The sequence below is a fragment of the Bos grunniens genome, chromosome 7 (assembly GCF_055505025.1).
Source record: "Bos grunniens cultivar Pamir isolate PY7600 chromosome 7, Bosgru_T2T1.0, whole genome shotgun sequence".
Lineage (NCBI taxonomy): Eukaryota > Metazoa > Chordata > Mammalia > Artiodactyla > Bovidae > Bos > Bos grunniens.
In genome coordinates this window covers 14,531,386-14,548,680 of record NC_141171.1, presented here as the reverse complement: position 1 = coordinate 14,548,680, position 17,295 = coordinate 14,531,386, and the positions used below count along the sequence as shown (strand labels likewise).

At 53.4% G+C, this 17,295-nt stretch overlaps 1 protein-coding gene across 2 annotated transcripts; it reads right to left on the bottom strand.

Annotated features, from left to right (window-relative positions):
* Nucleotides 1-947: 947 nt before the first annotated feature.
* Nucleotides 948-13,272, bottom strand: PIN1 (peptidylprolyl cis/trans isomerase, NIMA-interacting 1). Of its 2 annotated transcripts, XM_086409173.1 has the most exons (4): nucleotides 13,196-13,272; nucleotides 10,678-10,890; nucleotides 2,443-2,553; nucleotides 948-1,574 (listed from the first exon to the last, which is right to left on the bottom strand). In XM_086409173.1, exons 1-4 carry the CDS (start codon nucleotides 13,251-13,253, stop codon nucleotides 1,465-1,467), a joined length of 492 nt encoding a protein of 163 aa, XP_086265299.1. In that variant the 5' UTR covers nucleotides 13,254-13,272; the 3' UTR covers nucleotides 948-1,464. The 2 variants fall into 2 exon arrangements, with proteins under 2 accessions (XP_086265299.1, XP_086265300.1); XM_086409174.1 differs by lacking the exon at nucleotides 2,443-2,553.
* Nucleotides 13,273-17,295: the final 4,023 nt, after the last annotated feature.

The following is a 17,295-nucleotide window of genomic DNA, read 5'->3' as shown; positions in this document are numbered from 1 at the left end:
CAGGTGACTATGAGCAACTCAGGCCTGTGGTAAGAGACTCAGCCCTGGGGGTAGGGGGTGCTCTTCCTCGGCGTCAGGCCAGGCAGGGCTTATTTTATTGGATTCCCAATCCCTGCTAGCCCATCACTCCCAAGATCCAGGCTGGTCCCCATTAAGGGTGTGTGTGGGGTGCAGAATGGACATAACCCCTTTTCCAACACACCCATGAACCCCCTGACTGACCTCTGAGCCTCCTTGCCTGGCCTGGATCCAGGGGCATCTGTGAGGAGTCATGCAGAACAGGTGGGCCACGCCCCTGGCCTCCACCTGAAGAGTCCTGCCCCCTCCCACATCTGCTGCAGGGATTCCTTCTGCTCAATGACCCTCCCCTTACCATGTTCCAGCACAGAACTCCCCCCACCTGCCACCAGAAGGCTGGGCAGGACCCCTGCTCTCAGAGACATCTGGCAGTGCCCCTGCTCCCTGTTGCCATGGTATTAGCATCTGCAGAGGTGCCTGGGTCCTGGCAGAATGCTTATGGTGACAGGGAAGTGGGCATCAGAGTGTTGGGAGTATTTTGTTCCAACTGAAGCAGGCTGTGTGTGTTCAGCGGCGGGGGGGGGGGGGGGGGGGGGGGGCGGGGGGGAGGGGCGGGGGCGGGGCTGGCGCCAAGAGCACGAAGGGTGAATGGGGGCTTCACTCTGGTTCCGAGGATTCTCCTGCTCCACCTGACCTGCTGAACTCAGAGCTGTGTGGTCAGGGCCCTTGCATTCTGGAACATTCCTGAACACCCAAGTTTGAGGACCTTGTTGTTCCACTTCCCTGAGAGTCTGCTGCTGCTATGAAGCACCCCTGAGGGAAAGGAGTGGCTTCCCAGGGAGGGAACATGGCCTGGACACCTGACGCCAGAGGTGGCGGGAGATGATCGCTGCCCCGGGGATGGGAAATGAAATGCCAGACAGCAGAGCAGTGGTTCCAGGTTTAATCAAGGGTGGGGAAGGCGCTGCATGGCTGCTTAGAGAGGCCCCATAGCAGCCAGCAGCCTGGGCCCCACACGGAGCGTCTGCTTTTTACAACTGAACAGAGGAACACGGCCTAACCAGCAACAACTCAAGGCCCACCTGCCCCCATCCTGGACCTGGGGCGGCACAGGGGCAGCTCAGCTAACTAGGCCTTTTCTTTGGGACAGGTTACTCCCAACCCTGGCCCTGGGAGCCCAGGGAGCCTCTCCACCCTGTGCCCTTCTGAAGTCGATTCCTAAAGGGGAGGGGGGTCTAGCAGGGATAGCCCCAATGGGAGCGGACAGGGAGCACCCGGTGGTGAAGGGCCCCCTCCCAGCCATTCTGGGATCAATAAATACTGTGTGACAGGAGAAGGGAGGGGTCCCCACTGGTTGGCCGGCAGCAGGGAGCGGAGTCTGCGGGCCCAGCCACCCCGTCCCACCCGTCTGCCCCCGGGGGGCCAGGCCTGGGCCATCCACACCCCTCACTCCGTGCGAAGGATGATGTGGATGCCCGAATCCGTGAACACGGGCCCGCTCATCTCCCCTGTCCGCAGAGCGAAGGAGGCGTCTTCAAATGGCTTCTGCATCTGACCTGGGGGAGGAAGCAGGAGAGATGGTGGGTGGGGTCCAGACCTGCAGGCAGTCCTGGGCAGACGGGGCTCCCACTGCGCCCCCAGGGCCCTCATTCGGACTCATCCGTCATGCACTTTACGGCCCTGTCATGGTGCCTGAGCTGGGCGCAGCTGGGGGTAGCAAGGCTATTAGGGAGGCCCCGGGAAGCCTGAGGACAGCATGACGAATGAGGGCAGAGTGGCTGTCTCCACTGTGCACCGAGAGAGGAGTTTTAATGATGAACTGGTCTCCCTGGGCCCAGTTCCTGGGCCCTGCCACACTGTCTCGCCTGCCTCCTTGGGTTGCCCACAGCCCCTTGCTGGCTCCCCAACACCCCTCAGCCTATTCTGGGCCCTTCCTTGATGCTCTAGAGACCCCAGGATGGAGGGGGGAGGAGGCGGCAGCCTGGTTCCCTCTGCTCCTCCCTTCCCACAGCCCCAGGTTGAGAGGCCTGAACTTGGCGGGGTTGCTGATCTTGACCCCCTCCTCCCCTCACTCTTGGTTTCTCCACCCAGGAGGGTGGGCAGAGGATTCTGGGGGACATGCTCTGGGATTCTTAGGGGCCCCAGCTTTGCACCTCAACAGAAGGAGAGGGAAATGGCAGCAAGCACCCACCTTTGTGGGCCTGTGATGGGGACAACTGAGCAGAGAGACACACAGATGGACGCCCCACCCCAAGAGAGATGCCACCACTGGGGAGAAGACTCTGCAGCCTGAGGAAGGGACTCTGCTGCCACCTGGTGGACCCTAGAGGACAGTGCGACACGGGCCATCCCTCTAGGTGGGGTGCAGGCACCAGTGGGTCAGAGGGTCTTGCTGGGGTTCAGGGGTGCCCATTCTTTGCGCACCTCTGCTGAAGGCACCCAGGTCTCCCCTGGCCTTGGCGGAGCTGCAGTCGCTGAACTGTGAGGCCAGAGATTCAAAGTCCTCCTCTCCAGACTTAATCTTCTGGATGTAGCCTGCAAGAGGGACACGAAGGGAGGCCTCCCAGTCAGGGCAGGGCGGGCGGAGGGTTCCGGGCAGGGCAGCACTTCACTCAGAAAGGAGCCTGCAACCCCTGCCAATTGAGTGTGCATGAGCATGCATGCACAACCACAGCCGGAGCCATACACACCCATGACAGGCACGCACCCCATGACCCTGTGGTCACCTCAAGAGCAGCTGGTCTCCTACCCCAGTCCTACACTGCTTTCTCTGTAACTGCCCCCTCCCCACACACACACAGGAACTCATAACGAACAAGGCATGGCCTCTTCCTACCCCCACACACTGAGAGAAAGTCTACCTCCAGGTTCTGCTGGGGAGGGCAGCAGAAGACAGGACAGACGTTACAAAGGAGACTGGGGGACTTCACTGTGGTCCCGTGGTTAAGGCTCAGGGCTTCCAACAGAAGGGGCACAGGTTTGACCCCTGGTTGGGAATTAAGATCCCACAGCAGTGCAGCCAAGAAAATAAAAATCAAAAGGGACACTGGGACGCCCCAGGGCAGTGGTAGGAAAATTTTCTAGAGGCTTCTAGGACAAAGGCAGGAGGCCACAGCACTAGCCCAGCTCTGCTACAGGGGACGGCTGAGCCCTCAGAGCAAGGGCTCGGCTGTCCCGTCTGACCAAAGTGTGAGGAAGGCCAGGGCCACTTCCTGGGGTGTCATGAAGAACCCTGGAGGCGGCCTGGCTGGGACTCAGCAAGGGACAGGTGGCAGACTGCACCCCGGGGGCAGCTGACACAGCTCTTCTCCCAGCTGCCCTGACGGGGTGAGCTGGCAGCACGCCAGATTCACCCTCTGTGCAGCCCAAACTACATACCGATTCTCCCTGGGGGGACAGGGAGACCGGGCTGATGGGAGGGAAGGAAGAGGACTGAGGGAAAGGGCTCCCAGCAGAGGGCAACACCACGGTGACACTTCCATCCATGGCTCCCGTCTGACCTAAACGAGGCTGTGACACACCTGGCACCTTTCTGAGGGCCACATGGACGCTGCTGATTAATCCACTTGGTGCTCAGAGACCCACATACCCAGCCAGACCATCTGCCTGTCGCTGAGCTGGTGGGAACTTCACCTTGGCCCACGGATCTCCAGCTCCGGTCTAACCTGTCACTGTCATCCGTCCGTCCGTCCAGGACGCTATGACAGCACACCTGTCACCCCACTCCTCCATCTCACTACAGGTCACGGCAGTAACTCGTGTCCTGGCATCTGATCTGCTTGGCTGCTTCCACAGCTGTTCCCGTGACCCCTGCCTGGCCTGTGTCCCTGTGCCTCTGAGCCTCGACCATCGGTCATTTGCCAGCCGGTCACAGGGACATGAGACACAGTGCCAGGCACTGAGAGACACCTTGACAAATGGCAGCCGCTGTCAGCATTCTGTCCTCCCTTCTGTGGGGCCCGGCCACTCGGACTGCCCTGTTTCTTTCTGACCTGCGTACCTGTCTGCACCGTGTGGTCTGCACTGGCTGTCACCGCGCTGTGCTGCCTGGTCAGACAGGCTCTCTGATGGGACACGGCCCAGCCCCCTGTGGCCTGCATGCTGCGGTGGCTTTTTTTGGGGAGGAGTGGGGTGGGGAGGCTGCACCCTGCAGCTTGTGGGATCTTAGTTCCTTGACTAGGGATCAAAGCCAGGCCCTCAGCAGTGAAAGCCCAGAATCCTATGCACTGAACCGCCAGGGAAGTTCCTGCAGTGCCTCTTTCCGTGAAAACCCGGGTGGGCTCCCAATACCCGCCGTGGCTGCCAGGTGGACCCCCTGTGCCTGACACATCCACAGCTGACTCCGATCTGAACTGGATGGCACAAGGATTCCCCTCCTCCATCTCTTCCTCTCCCTGGATTCTGGTTATGTCCTCAGTCTCACCTGAGCAACACTGAGATATGCTCCCCCCCACCTCTCCTGTCTGGACTCCAGTAAACCCAGCCAGGGAATCCTGAGTGCAGCGCCCCCCAGTGTACCTGCCCGCCTCCAAGTACTTTGTGGGAGCACTGCTGCATGGGCCCAGCAGTTGGGGAGTCGGCCCCAGTCCTGAGCCTTGTTCAAGCACCCCTTGCAGCATCCTCCAGCCACTGGGGCTGGGGGCACAGCTGCAGGGATCCCTGAAACTAGGCAGCCTGGCAAGGACACACGGTGTGTGTGACGCAAGCAACAGCAGCCTAAGAACTGAATAAAAGCCAAGCTTTTCTCCCCATCATTCGTAGCACTCACATCTTCCTGTGATCAGCAGCTCTCAGAATATATTCTGCTACAGGACTTCCCTGGTGGTGCAGTGGTTAAGAACCTGCCTTGCAAAGCAGGGGGACATATGTTCAATCCTTAGTTGGGAATGAAGATCCCACATGCCTCCGAGCAACTAAGCCCACAAGCTGCAATTAAGAGAGTCTTCATGCCGCAGTGACAGATCCCGTATGACCCAACGAAGAGTCCACGTGCCTTAACTATGACCTGATGCAGCCAAATACATAAATACATTTTTGTTTAAAAAAAAAAAAAAAGAAAATATTCTGCTTGGATGGGACCGATTTTTTTTCTTACGTTTTGGCCACGCCCCACGGCATGTGGGATCTTAGTTCCATGACCAGGGATCAAACCTGTGTCCCCTGCATTGGAAGCATGGGGTCTTAACCACTGAACCACAGGGGAAGCCCCTGAAATGATTTTTTAAAAAGAAACAAGACTTCCTTTCTGAGCTCTCCTTTCTAAAGCTGACCTCTGGGAGTCTGGCCACCAGTCAAGATGAAAAGCTAGGGACTTCCCTGGTGGTCCTGTGGCTAAGATTCCACGCTCCCAGTGCAGGGGGCCTGGGTTCAAACCCTGGTCAGGGAACTAGATCCCACATGCTCCTGCTAAAGATCCCACATGCCTGCCTGCTGTAACTACTGAGACCCAGTGCGACTGAATAAATAAAAATACATATTAAAAAAACAGGCCCCCCAAAAGCTCCTTCTCCATCACATGCACTGAGGTAAGGCCGGGTGAGCACATAGAAGGTGGAAATCTGCAAGCCAAGGAGAGAAGCCTCAGAAGAAACCAAACCAATCAACACTCTGATCTTAGACTTCCAGCCTCTAGAACTGTGAAAAATAAATGTCTGTGGCTAAGCCACCCAGCCTGTGGTATTCTGTTGTAGCAGGCAGTCACACCATAATGATTCCAGCGACAGTGAGTGAACAAGTGGAGTGGTCTCTGACTCTAATGAGGTTTAGAGACAAACTAGGGAAAGGGTCTGGACAGGGAAAAAGGTGATGGAATTAAGTCTGCCTTCCTCAAGACCCAAATTTCAGGGATTACCCTGGTGGTCCAGTGACTAGGATTCTGTGCTACCAATGCAGGGAGCCAGATTCGATCCCTGGTTGCAGAAGCATTTCCCACATTCTGCAACTAAGAGTATGCGTGCTGTAACTAAGGATCCCGCATGCTGCAACTAAGACCAGGAACAGCCAAGTAAATATTAAAAAAAAAAATCCCAATTCCAGGAGGGGATGTCTAGAGACCAGAGACCCCAGCCTGAAGCCAGGAGCCTGGAAGGGAGCCACCCACCGTGAGTGGGGACACTGGGTGGAAGGCGCTCACTAACCCTCCAGACCCTGGGCACGGGGTACCGGGATGGGACTCACACTGGGGCCTCTCTGCGACCTTGGGCACGTAGGGATGGAGGAATGGGCAGTAGGCAGGGAGGGCTTCTCTGTGGCCTGGCTTCCTTACACAAGGACACAGGCAATGACAGGCAGCCGGTCCCCAGATCCCTGACAAGCCTTTGGCTGCAGCCCAAGAGCTGCAGAGGAGCGGGCCCTGAGAAAGAAGCCTCAGCAGAAAATGTGGACACACTGCTTTTCAAGGAAACTGGGGAGCACAGGTTCTAAATGGGTACAGAGGGACCCAGGCTACCAGCGGCAGACTGTGCCACTGAAAGGCTGATCTCGTCATCACCTGGAACAAGCCCATGATGAGAAGAGGCGACGGGGCAGAAGACATCCTTCTTCATGAAAGAGGCAACCAGGCCCCGATGCCCAAAGCTTGCTGACCTGGCACATGGGTGTCTGGTGACCAAGTGTACCGAAGTCTGCGCCATCTTACTGCACCCTCATAATGACCCCTGAGGGGGCCCATCTCAGGACACTAAGACCATATGCCAATGTCAGTGGAGGGTCTGCATGCGGAGCCCACCAGGCCTCCCATGCCCTGGCCCAGCGCTCCACCCATGGACCATTAGCAAGCAGGAGAGGCTGCAGTAGGCAAAGGCCTTGTCCTGACCCTGGTCCCCACCACACACACCTACACGACTGGGGTTAAGGCTCTACCATGCAGACAACATGACACTGAGCCCACTGCTCTGCTAAGCGTTCAGTGGTTGGCTGGCCCCTGGATCTTCAGGCCACCCTGTGTCCATTCTACAGATGAGGCCAACTGAAGCTCCGAGAATGAAGATACTTGCTTGAAGCTACACAGCTGGCTTCCCTGGTGGCTCAGTTGGTAAAGAATCTGCCTGCAATGCAGGAGACCCTGGTTCGATTCCTGGGTCGGGAAGATCTGCTGGAGAAAGGATAGGCTGCCCATTTCAGTATTCTTGGGCTTCACTGATTGCTCAGCTGGTAAAGAATCTGCCTGCAATGTGGGAAACCTGGGTTTAATCCCTGGGTTGGGAAGATCCCCTGGAGAATGGAATGGCTACCCACTCCAGTATTCTGGCCTGGAGAATTCCATGGACTGCAGTCCATGGGGTCAAAGAGTTGGGCACAACTGAGCAACTTTCACACAGCTGGCACCGAGATCCACCTACGGGCCAGTCCAGGGTGGGTCACGTTACCTCTGACCTTACCCGCTCCCTGCCCCTCTAATCTATCACCCAGTCCTCCTGATTCTGCCCACTCAAGCGCTCTAGAATCTACTCCCCCTGCCTCCCACCCACTCCAAGTTCAAGTCACACTGTTTCTAGCTGCAGTTCCTCCCACAGCCTCTACCAGGCCCCCTGGCACAGGGAGGCACGTTCGACCCCTGCTAACACTTCCGAGTCCGAGTGTACACTGATCTAAGGTGAGGCCCCAGGGCCCAGCTGCTTACTGGGCGCACCCACAGATACCCCTTCCCCAGACCCAAGCTGACCTCAGGACCCCAGGCTCCCACTGCAGTTGTCAGCCCCACTAGACACATCCTTGTCCCTCAGAGATGGGACAGGCGGCACCACTCCCAGGCAGGCCCTAGAGCCCAACAGCTTTTCTTCCAAGCAATGCTCAGATGTCCCCATGTCTACCTGCCCTCTCTGGCTGGGACTGTCCCCCAGGCTTCTGTCTCTGGCCTGCTCCTCTGCTCAACCCAGATCCTCTCATGGTTGCCTTGCCAAGGTTTCTTCCCCCAGCCCTCAGACTTGGTGAGACTCTCCCCAGATTGTGCCTCTTCCCGAGTCCCCTCAGCCAGTGACGACATCTCCTGCCACTCACTCTCCAAGTGCCCATCACCTTCTGTGCACTCTCACGTGGTCCAGAAGCCTCAGAACTAGGACCATTTGAGCTAAAAGCACCCAAGAGGTCACCTCTTGGTTTCTTCTGCGCATCCCACCACGTCCTCTTCCCGAGTGGCAGCCAGACCCCACTCATCACTTACTGCTCACTGCTGGCCCATCCAGCCTGGGCCTGGGCCTTCCGGCTTTCCTGGCCCGTCACCCTCCAGCCACACAGCTCTTTCTGAAAAGCCATGACTTTAGGGCCCTTCTCCCAGCGTCAAGTGGCCATGTGTTTCCTGCAGCCTCTGGAAAAGGACCCAAACTTTTGGCCTCAGCCTGGGCCCTCCTCCACCTGGCTGGGACCTGCCCTGATGGGTTTCATTTCTCTTCAGTCCCCTGCAGTCTTCCCCTGAGTCCTGCCCAGAGCCCAGCCCCAGGCCTTCATTTCTGCTGCTTCCTCTGCCAGGATCCCTTCTTGCTTCCTCTGGGTTCAGGAGACCCGGATGTGGGCGCTACTGTGGGCCAGGCTTTGTGTCCGGTGTGCAGTGGGCAAAGAGACAGACCCAGCCCCTGCCCTAGGGAGCTCGGGAGGCGAGTTTTTTTTTTTTTCTGCTGTGCTGGATTGAAGCATGCAGGCTTCTCTAGTTGTGGTACACAGATTAAGTTGCCCCAAGGCATACAGGACCTAAGTTGCCTGACCAGGGTTGGAACCCGTCTCTCCTGCACTAGACGGCGAATTCTTAACCACCGGACCATCAAGTAAGTTCAAGGAAGTAAGCTCTTTAAATCTGCCTTCAAGATTCTGTGCAAAAACTTGGCTCCACTCTACAAGGCTGAGAGGTGGGTGGCTAACAGGCGCCACTTATCATGCTGGGAACTTTATGGGGTGAACAGGTGTGGGTGTAGGTGTGTGTCAGTAATATCCCACAGGCCAGTTATGTGGCCCAAAACAACAGCCAATATGGACTAACCGTGCCAGGCCTGTGCTAATAACCACCATCTTAATGGCCAAGAGCAATTACACAACATTTACTAGATGACAAGGGCTGTTATTCGTGCTTTACTGCACTAGAGCTTCCCTGGTGGCTAGAAGATAAAGAATCTGCCTGCAGTGCACGAGACCTAGGTTCGATCCCTGGGTCAGGAAGATCCCCTGGAGAAGGAAATGGCAACCCACTCCAGTGTTACTGCCTGGAGAAATCCATGGACAGAAGAGCCTGGTGGGCTACAGACCATGGGGTCACAAAGAGTCGGAAACGACTGAGCAACTAACAATTTTTTTTCTTCACCCTATGTGGTGGGTCCTATTATCTTAACATTAACTTTGTAAGTTAAAAGACTGAGGCTGAGATGTTAAGTAGCTTGCTCAAGGTCACACAGCCAGGACCTGGCAGAACTGGATGGGCACTCAGGCTGTTTGGGCAGGGGTGAGACACTGGTTCTGTGGGGTTGGAAAGCCTGGGAGGTGTCTGGGATCTCTGGTGAGAGAGGCTGAGTGGATGATGAAACCACACTTGTGATCCAGACCAGCACTGGCTGACAGAACTTCCTGCAAGGATGGAAATATTCTCCAGTTGTGCTGTCCACAGCCTATAACCAAGTGGGACTCCTGAACAGTGTAGCTGGTGTGACTGAGGAACCAATCTTTAATATGACTTAAATTGAACTAATTTACATGAAAATAACCACATGTAGATAGAAGCGGCCACACTAGATAGCTCTAGACCAGGATGCTGAGGACTACAGCCCTGGGGTCAAATCCTGCTGTTTCTGTAAATAAAGTTTTATTGACACATGGCCACGCCTATTTGTTTACACATCACCTGCGGAAGAATCCCAGGGATGGGGAAGCCTGATGGGCTGCTGTCTGTGGGGTTGCACAGAGTCGGACAGGACTGAAGTGACTTAGCAGCAGCAGCAGCGGCTGCTATGGAGTTGCCAAGCAGAGCTGACAGAGACTGTATGGCCCACACAACCTAAACTATTTACCATCTGGCCTTTTAAGAAAAAGTCTGCCTACCAACTGCTGCTCTAGACTGTGGAGGAAACACAGAACTGAGCGACAAACAGCCTGCTCAGAGCCGAATTAATTCACTGACTCTGTCGGCTAGTTCTAACACTGCTGCCTTTCCAACCTCCTTCTTGATCCATCCAAATACGTGTCCCAGGACCCTGCTTGATGACACTACTCTCCAGGATAGCTCCCACTGAACGACGACCCACAAAGTGACAACTGTGTGCCACCCGTTACACCATTTCATCTCACTGAGCTTTCACAATGGCCCACGAAGGCAAGGAGATGACGATGTCCATTTGACAGAGGTGAAAACTGAGTCTCAAGGAAGTGACATGAATCTCTCAAGGTCAAGGAGCTCCTAGGGGCATAGTGACCATGTGAACCCAGGTCTGCCAGCCCCAAGGCTGCGTCCTCTCCACCAACCCTGGCCCACTCTCAAAGACGAGCTAGGGAGGAAAATGAAAGGCAGCCATGGAAGCCAGGCTCACGCCACCAACAGGCACTTACAGGTTGGCCAAGGCCACAGCTGACAGCTAAGCTGGCTGGGGTGGAGGATCTCATGTGATTTCTGTAAAGCTTGCGCTGCCCTTGGGGAGAGGGACTGCCCCCTTCCCCCAAGCCTGGTCTCCAACCCCTGCTCACCATTGATCAGCTCCAGGGCCTCTTCCTTGGTTCGGGTGATCTTCTCCTGCCGCCAGGATGAGGGCCGCCGTGACTGGCTGTGCTTGACCAGCAGGTGTGAGCAGCGGACCCTGGTGGGCTCCCCCTGTCCGTTTTTGCCGCTGCCACTGCTGTTGCCACTTGGCCGCTCCCACTGGCTGGCATTAGTGATGTGATTGAAGTAGTACACCCGGCCTAGAAGGGCGGGGGGCACAGAATTTAGCTGGGACCTGCTCAGAGGATACCACCATCAAGCCATGATACGGAACTGGCCAACAAGACGCCTTCACTCAGCCAGCCCACTGCTGTCCACCAGTGTCATCGGGACTTACGGAGCTAACCCTCTAGGGGGGGAAGACAGGCAATAAACAAGCAAGCAAGACCATATAACAACTTTGGTCATAATAACTTCAAGGGGGGAAATAACCCAAGGTGAGGAAGAGAGGTTGGAAGCATGCACTCAGAAGCCAGACTCCCTGTTCAAATCTGCCACTCACTCCCTGTATGATCTCCCTTCTCCGGGCCTCAGTTTTCTCACTTGTAAAATGGAAATAACAACAGTACTTGCCTGAATGGTTTTTGGAAGGACTGTATGGGTTCACATCTGTAACGAGTTTAGGATAGCACTTGACATATATTAACACATTATCGATTGGGGAATTTTGCAGAAACTAACGCCTGTGGCTGGTGATTTGTTATGTAAGTGAATGTTGAGTAACATTTGGGTAACCAAAGACATACTAATGCATCTCTGGTCAAAACGTGGGCTTCCCAGGTGGTGCAGAGGTAAAGAATCTGCCTGCCAATGCAGGAAGCAAAACAATCTTGGGTTCGATCCCTGGGTAGGAAGATACTGTGGAAGAGAAAATGGCAACTCACTCCAGTATTCTTGCCTGGGAAATTCCATGGACAGAGGAGCCTGGTGAGCTACAGTCCATGGGGTCACAAAGAGTAGGACACGACTTGAGCATGCACATGTTACTGTGAGGCGTCTGGTCAATAAGAGTGCAACAGCTACTAGTACCTCCAAAACAAAGCAATGGGTGTTTATTCCGCTGCATAAACTGTACCCATGTGTGTCAGACACAAAAGCTTTGTCCTTTTCCCCTACCCAGTTACAGAACTGGGGTCCAGCATTATTGGGGTCAGATGTTATCCAGAGACTAAAGAGCATGGAGTGAGGGCTGCCAACAAGAAGCTTGAAGTAGGACCCAGCAGAGATAGGGTGTCATTCCTGGAGCAGAGTCTGCTGGGCTTACACGGAGGACTTGTGCCGAACACCGTGAAGGGCTGGATGGCACCCTCAGGGAACACTGTTAGGACTGAACTGGGTAGAAATGGTTGGAGTGGGAGCCCCAAATCGGGCAGAGCATAGGCTTTACACTGTAGGTCGCATCCACAGGTCAAGGCTGCAGGGTGGGGTGGGGGTTGGTGAGAGCTGAGCCACTGACTGCCTCAAAAACCTTGGCAATGGGTTCCATCTCCCTGAACCTCAGTTTTCTCATCTGAAAAGTGGGGGTAAGAGAATAGGGACATCAAACCTCCAGGGGGTTAATGTGGAGAGTGGATGGTGCTGTATGCAAAGTGCTCCTGATGTTCAAAAACTCAAATTATTACTGCGACTATGACTGCTAGGCTCTATGGAGAAAGAAGTGTGAAATACTGGAACCTGCATCTTAGTAGTTTGCAGCAAGAAGGGTAGGGGGCTCTGGAGTCAGAATGACTGGGTCCGAACCCAGCCCCCACCCCCTGAAATCAATGACCTTGGGCGGGTTCCTGGCGTTTTCTGGCCTTGAGTTTCCTGATCTGCAAAACGGGGGTAACAATTACCTCTCTCCCAAAATTATGGCCATTTAGAGAAAGCACACACCCAAAATGCTTGTAACTACGCTTGGTCCTGAGATAAACGTTCCCTATTCTTGACATTATTATTGGGGGAAAGCCTTAAGTCGGGTTCCGGAGCACAAGGGCAGTTCTCAGGCAAATACCACCGGCCGGATATCGCAAACTAAGAATATGGTGTGGATGGCAGCGAGCGTTATTAGCAGAAGGAGGTTGTGGATCCGAGGCCGAACAACACCCTAGGGCCCCGCCCTGAGCATGATGTTGGGGTGTCCTCCCCAAGGGGTCCCCCCTGGGACCAGCGGGTTGCACAGACCTTCCCTCAGGACTTCTGGTGCATTAGGCCGAACGAAAGTGTCAATCAGATCGGCAGGGCCAGGGCCATCGCCTGAGGGAGTGCCGCGGGATCACCATCCCCCCGCCACGCTGGGAGCACCCTGGGACTCCCCGGCCACGCCCCTTGCCTCAGTTTCCTCGGGATTCCCCTCTCCTCAGGCTCGCAGCCCTCACAGGGTGGGCCAGGGCCGTTACCCGGGGACGACGCGGAGGAGCCAGGACCCCACGGGAACCGAGCGGCGGTGCCGCGCTCGAGGGGCAAGCTCGAGCCCTGCTTCTGCGGGCCCTCGCGGCCCCGTCCCAGCCCCGACCCCCGCGGCACCTGAGCTGCGGCTCATACGCTTCTCCCAGCCGGGCGGCAGCTTCTCCTCGTCCGCCATCTTCCCTCCTGCCGCAGAGGCCGCTCCGCCTCCGCCGCACCGCCTCTGCCGCCCGCGTCCGCCCACCGCTGCTGCCGATTGGCTGAGCCCGCCCCGCAAGGGGTCCTGGCGACAGCACTCATTGGGCACCCTAACTGTCCGGACTGACTCTCTGGCTTCCTATTGAGCAGAAGCGGGGGTGGGCGGAGCCTCCCATTTTTTAATCTGGGCCCCGCCCCTGGTCGGCCTCACCCAGGTCCCGCCCCCTTCCTTTCCTCGGCCGCTAATTGGTGGGAAAGGGACGCGAACACGCCTTATCAACGCCCTCTGCTGAGCTTCCAAAAGTTCCGACCCCTCCTTTGCGTCCTACGCCGCAGAGCCCATCCGATTGGCTACTACTGCAGCAATTCCCGCCTTCCTAAACCATAGCCCGCGGGCTGTAGCCTCCCATGCGGAAGTGTCTGGCTTGTGTGGAGGTAACCGCAGCGAAGGAAGTTCTTGAAAAAGGCGGTGCTGCCTTTGCTGTTGCCATAGCAACACAGTTACCTTGGTGATGAACGGCTAAGAATCCAGAAGCCTATATTTGGCTCCTCCGTTCTCCCTCGTCACACCTGTTTCCCCCAGATGTCCAAAGCTAGCCCACCTCCTTTTAATTTTTTGTGCAAGACTCTTTCCCTATTTTACTGACCCAAATACCTTCCATTTCCTTTGAAATCTACTTTACTTCACTAATTCCCTCCCAGTTTGGCTTCTGCCTCTGTCCTGGGTGACTCGTGGGTGTTGGCATTGCCATTCAGATGAAGACACGGTGGCTTTGTGGGTGGAAATTTGTGGGTGGAAGCGCGGGTGGGAGGATAATGAGCTCAGTTTGAATCAACTTACTTTTTAAATTTATTTTTTATTGAAATATCAGTTGAATAAGTCAATTTAAAACGAAGGCTGTGGCACTAAAGGGACATTGAAGAGGTGGTTGGAGACCTAGGGCTGTAGATTTACGTGGGGATCGGGACACCAAAACGGAAGAGTTCAACTAAAGTTCATCTATAGAAGGAGGAGAGTGAAAAAGCTAGTTTAAAATGCAACATTAAAAACACTAGGATCATGGCATCTGGCCCCATCACTTTATGGCAAATAGATAAGGGGAAAGTGGAAACAGTGACAGATTTTATTTTCTAGGGCTCCAAAATCACTGTGGATGGTGACTGTAGTGATGAAATTAAAAGACACTTGCTCCTTGAAAGGAAAGCTATGACAAACCTAGACAGGGTATTAAAAAGCAGAGACATCACTAAGCCGACAAAGGTCTGTATAGTCAAAGCTACAGTTTCTCCAGTAGTCATGTATGGATGTTGAAAGTTGGACAATAAGGAAGGCTGAGCGCCAAAGAACTGATGCTTTTGAATTGTGGTTCTGGGGAAGACTCGAGAGTGCCTTGGACTGCAAGGAGATCCAACCAGTCCATCCTAAAGGAAATCAGTCCTGAATATTCATTGGAAGGACGGATGCTGAAGCTGAAGTTCCACCTGATGCCATCACTTTGACCACCTGATGTGAAGAGCCAACTCATTGGGAAAGACCCTGATGGTGGGAAAGATTGAGGGCAGAAGAAGAAGGTGACAGAGGATGAGATGGTGGGATGGCATCACCGACTCCATGGACATGAGTTTGAGCAAACTGCAGGAGATGGTGAAGGACAGGGAAGCCTGGTGTGCTGCAGTCCATGGGATCGCAAAGAGTCGGACATGACTTAACAACTGAACAACATAGCATACAACCTTATGTAACTGTTAAAAAGAATGAGGCGCAGTGACATGAAACACAGGGAAACATGTCTAGGAAAAATTACAGAAGCAGGATGCAGCTGAAAGTTAAAAGCACCCAGGAACCAGATTGCTTTGAGTTCAAAGTCTGGCTCTGCCACTTGCTGTGACCTTAACAAATTACTTAACCTCTGTACTTCAGCTTCTCCATCTGCAAAATGAGGGTAAGAAAAAAACATGTCTCATGAATATCCTTTAAGTAAAGATTAAATGAGTTCATCTATAGAAAGCATTCAAAAACAGTGTCTGGTCCATAGCAAGGGTAGGTATTGCTGGGTGAAAAAAAAAAAAAAAAGCAAAACATAGTACAGCATAGCAATTATAGTATGTATGAAAGCATAATAAGGGACTTCTCTGGTGGTCCAGTGGCTAAGACTTTGTACTCCCTAAGTAGGAGGCCTAGGTTCAATCCCTGGTCAGGGAACTAGATCCTACATACCGCAACAAAGACCCAGTGCAGCCAAATAAATATATATTAAAAAAAAGAAAGCATAATAAAACCAAAAAGACCAAGAAAAATTAACTTTTTATATTATTAGAGCAAGGAAATCCAACCAGTCCATTCTGAAGGAGATCAGCCCTGCGATTTCTTTGGAAGGAATAATGCTAAAGCTGAAACTCCAGTACTTTGGCCACCTCATGCGAAGAGTTGACTCACTGGAAAAGACTCTGATGCTGGGAGGGATTGGGGGCAGGAGAAGAAGGGGACGACAAAGGATGAGATGGCTGGATGGCATCACTGACTCGATGGATGTGAGTCTGAGTGAACTCCGGGAGTTGGTGATGGACAGGGAGGCCTGGCGTGCTGCGATTCATGGGGTCGCAAAGAGTCGGACACGACTGAGCGACTGATCTGATCTGATCTGATTATTAGAGTATTATAATTAACTCAAACTGTATAAAAATAATTGTGTATCACTGAGAATTTCTGGATTTATCCAAAGATGTTAATGACTAATACTGGTGATGCAGGTGAAGGAAGAAATGAGGAACTTAAGTTATAACATTCTGACTTTTTAAACAAGCATGTATTAGCATAGTAATAATAATCTTTTTTTAAAAATAATTTTAGAGTTAAGGCTGGACTGCAAAAGTAGGATAGTTCTCAAAGTCCTTTACCCAACCATCCCTTATATTAGCATCTTACATAATAGAATAGAGGCTGTCAACCAGGGGTGATATTGTTCCCCAGGGGACATATGGCAAGATTAAGACATTTTTGGTTGTCACAAAAAGAGAGAGATGCTACTTGCATTTAGTGGGTGGAGGCTGAGGATGTTACTGAACATCCTGCAATGTACAGCCTCCACAACAAAGAATTATCCCCCCAAATGTTAACAGTGCCAAAACTGAGAAATTCTGCCACAGAATGATGATGAAAACTAAGAAATAAATATTGGTCCAATACAATTAAGTAAACTAGATTTTAAATAAAAGAATTTCCTGTTTCACTAGTAATATCCTCCTCCAGGATGTGACCATTTCTAGGTCTTTCCTTGTCTTTCATGATCTTGATACTTTTGAAGACTACAATGGCTTTCATGCTGATGTTTGGACATGATGATGTCTGTCCAATATTTTCTCATGATTTATTGAGGTTTGGACTTCCCTGGTAGCTGAAATGGTAAAGAATCCACCTGCAATGCGGGAGACCTGGGTGCGATCCCTGGGTTGGGAAGATCCCCTGGTGGAGGGCATGGCAACCCACTCTAGTATTCTTGCCTGGAGAATCCCCACGGACAGAGGGGCTTGGTTGGCTACAGTCCATGGGGTCACAAAGAGTCGGACACGACTGAGCAACTAAGCACCACCAGCACATACATCATTGGAAAGGACACCACAAAGATGATATGCCCTTTTCAGTGCATTGTACCAGGCGGTTAATGACGTTGCAATGTATTACTGGTTGTATTAGGGTTTCTATTGCTGTCATGTTAGCCTACAATCTAGTGGATTAACATTTACCATCTCAGTTTCTATGGGTCAGGAATGCAGTACAGTTTAGCTGGTGTCAGCAGGAGCGGCTATGGTCTTATCCCAAAGCTTGACTGGGCAGGATCTGCTTCCAAGCACCCTCATTTGGTTGCTGGTAGGATTTAGTTGCTAACAGAACATGGAATTTAGGACCACAGTTCCTCACTGGCTATTGGCTGGGGGTCAACAAGGCAGCTCACAACATGGTATCTGGCTGGCTTTCATTAATGAGCAAGAGGGCAAGATGGAATCCACAACCTAATCTCAGA

Excerpts from the sequence above, each read along its gene's own strand:
- PIN1 (XM_086409173.1), bottom strand. The coding sequence starts at position 13,253 with ATGGCGGACGAGGAGAAGCTGCCGCCCGGCTGGGAGAAGCGTATGAGC. Across the intron at positions 2,554-10,677 it reads GGCCCTGGAGCTGATCAATG|GCTACATCCAGAAGATTAAG; the intron begins GTGAGCAGGGGT and ends TCCCTCTTGCAG. Across the intron at positions 1,575-2,442 it reads CCTGGGTGCCTTCAGCAGAG|GTCAGATGCAGAAGCCATTT; the intron begins GTGCGCAAAGAA and ends TTCCTCCCCCAG.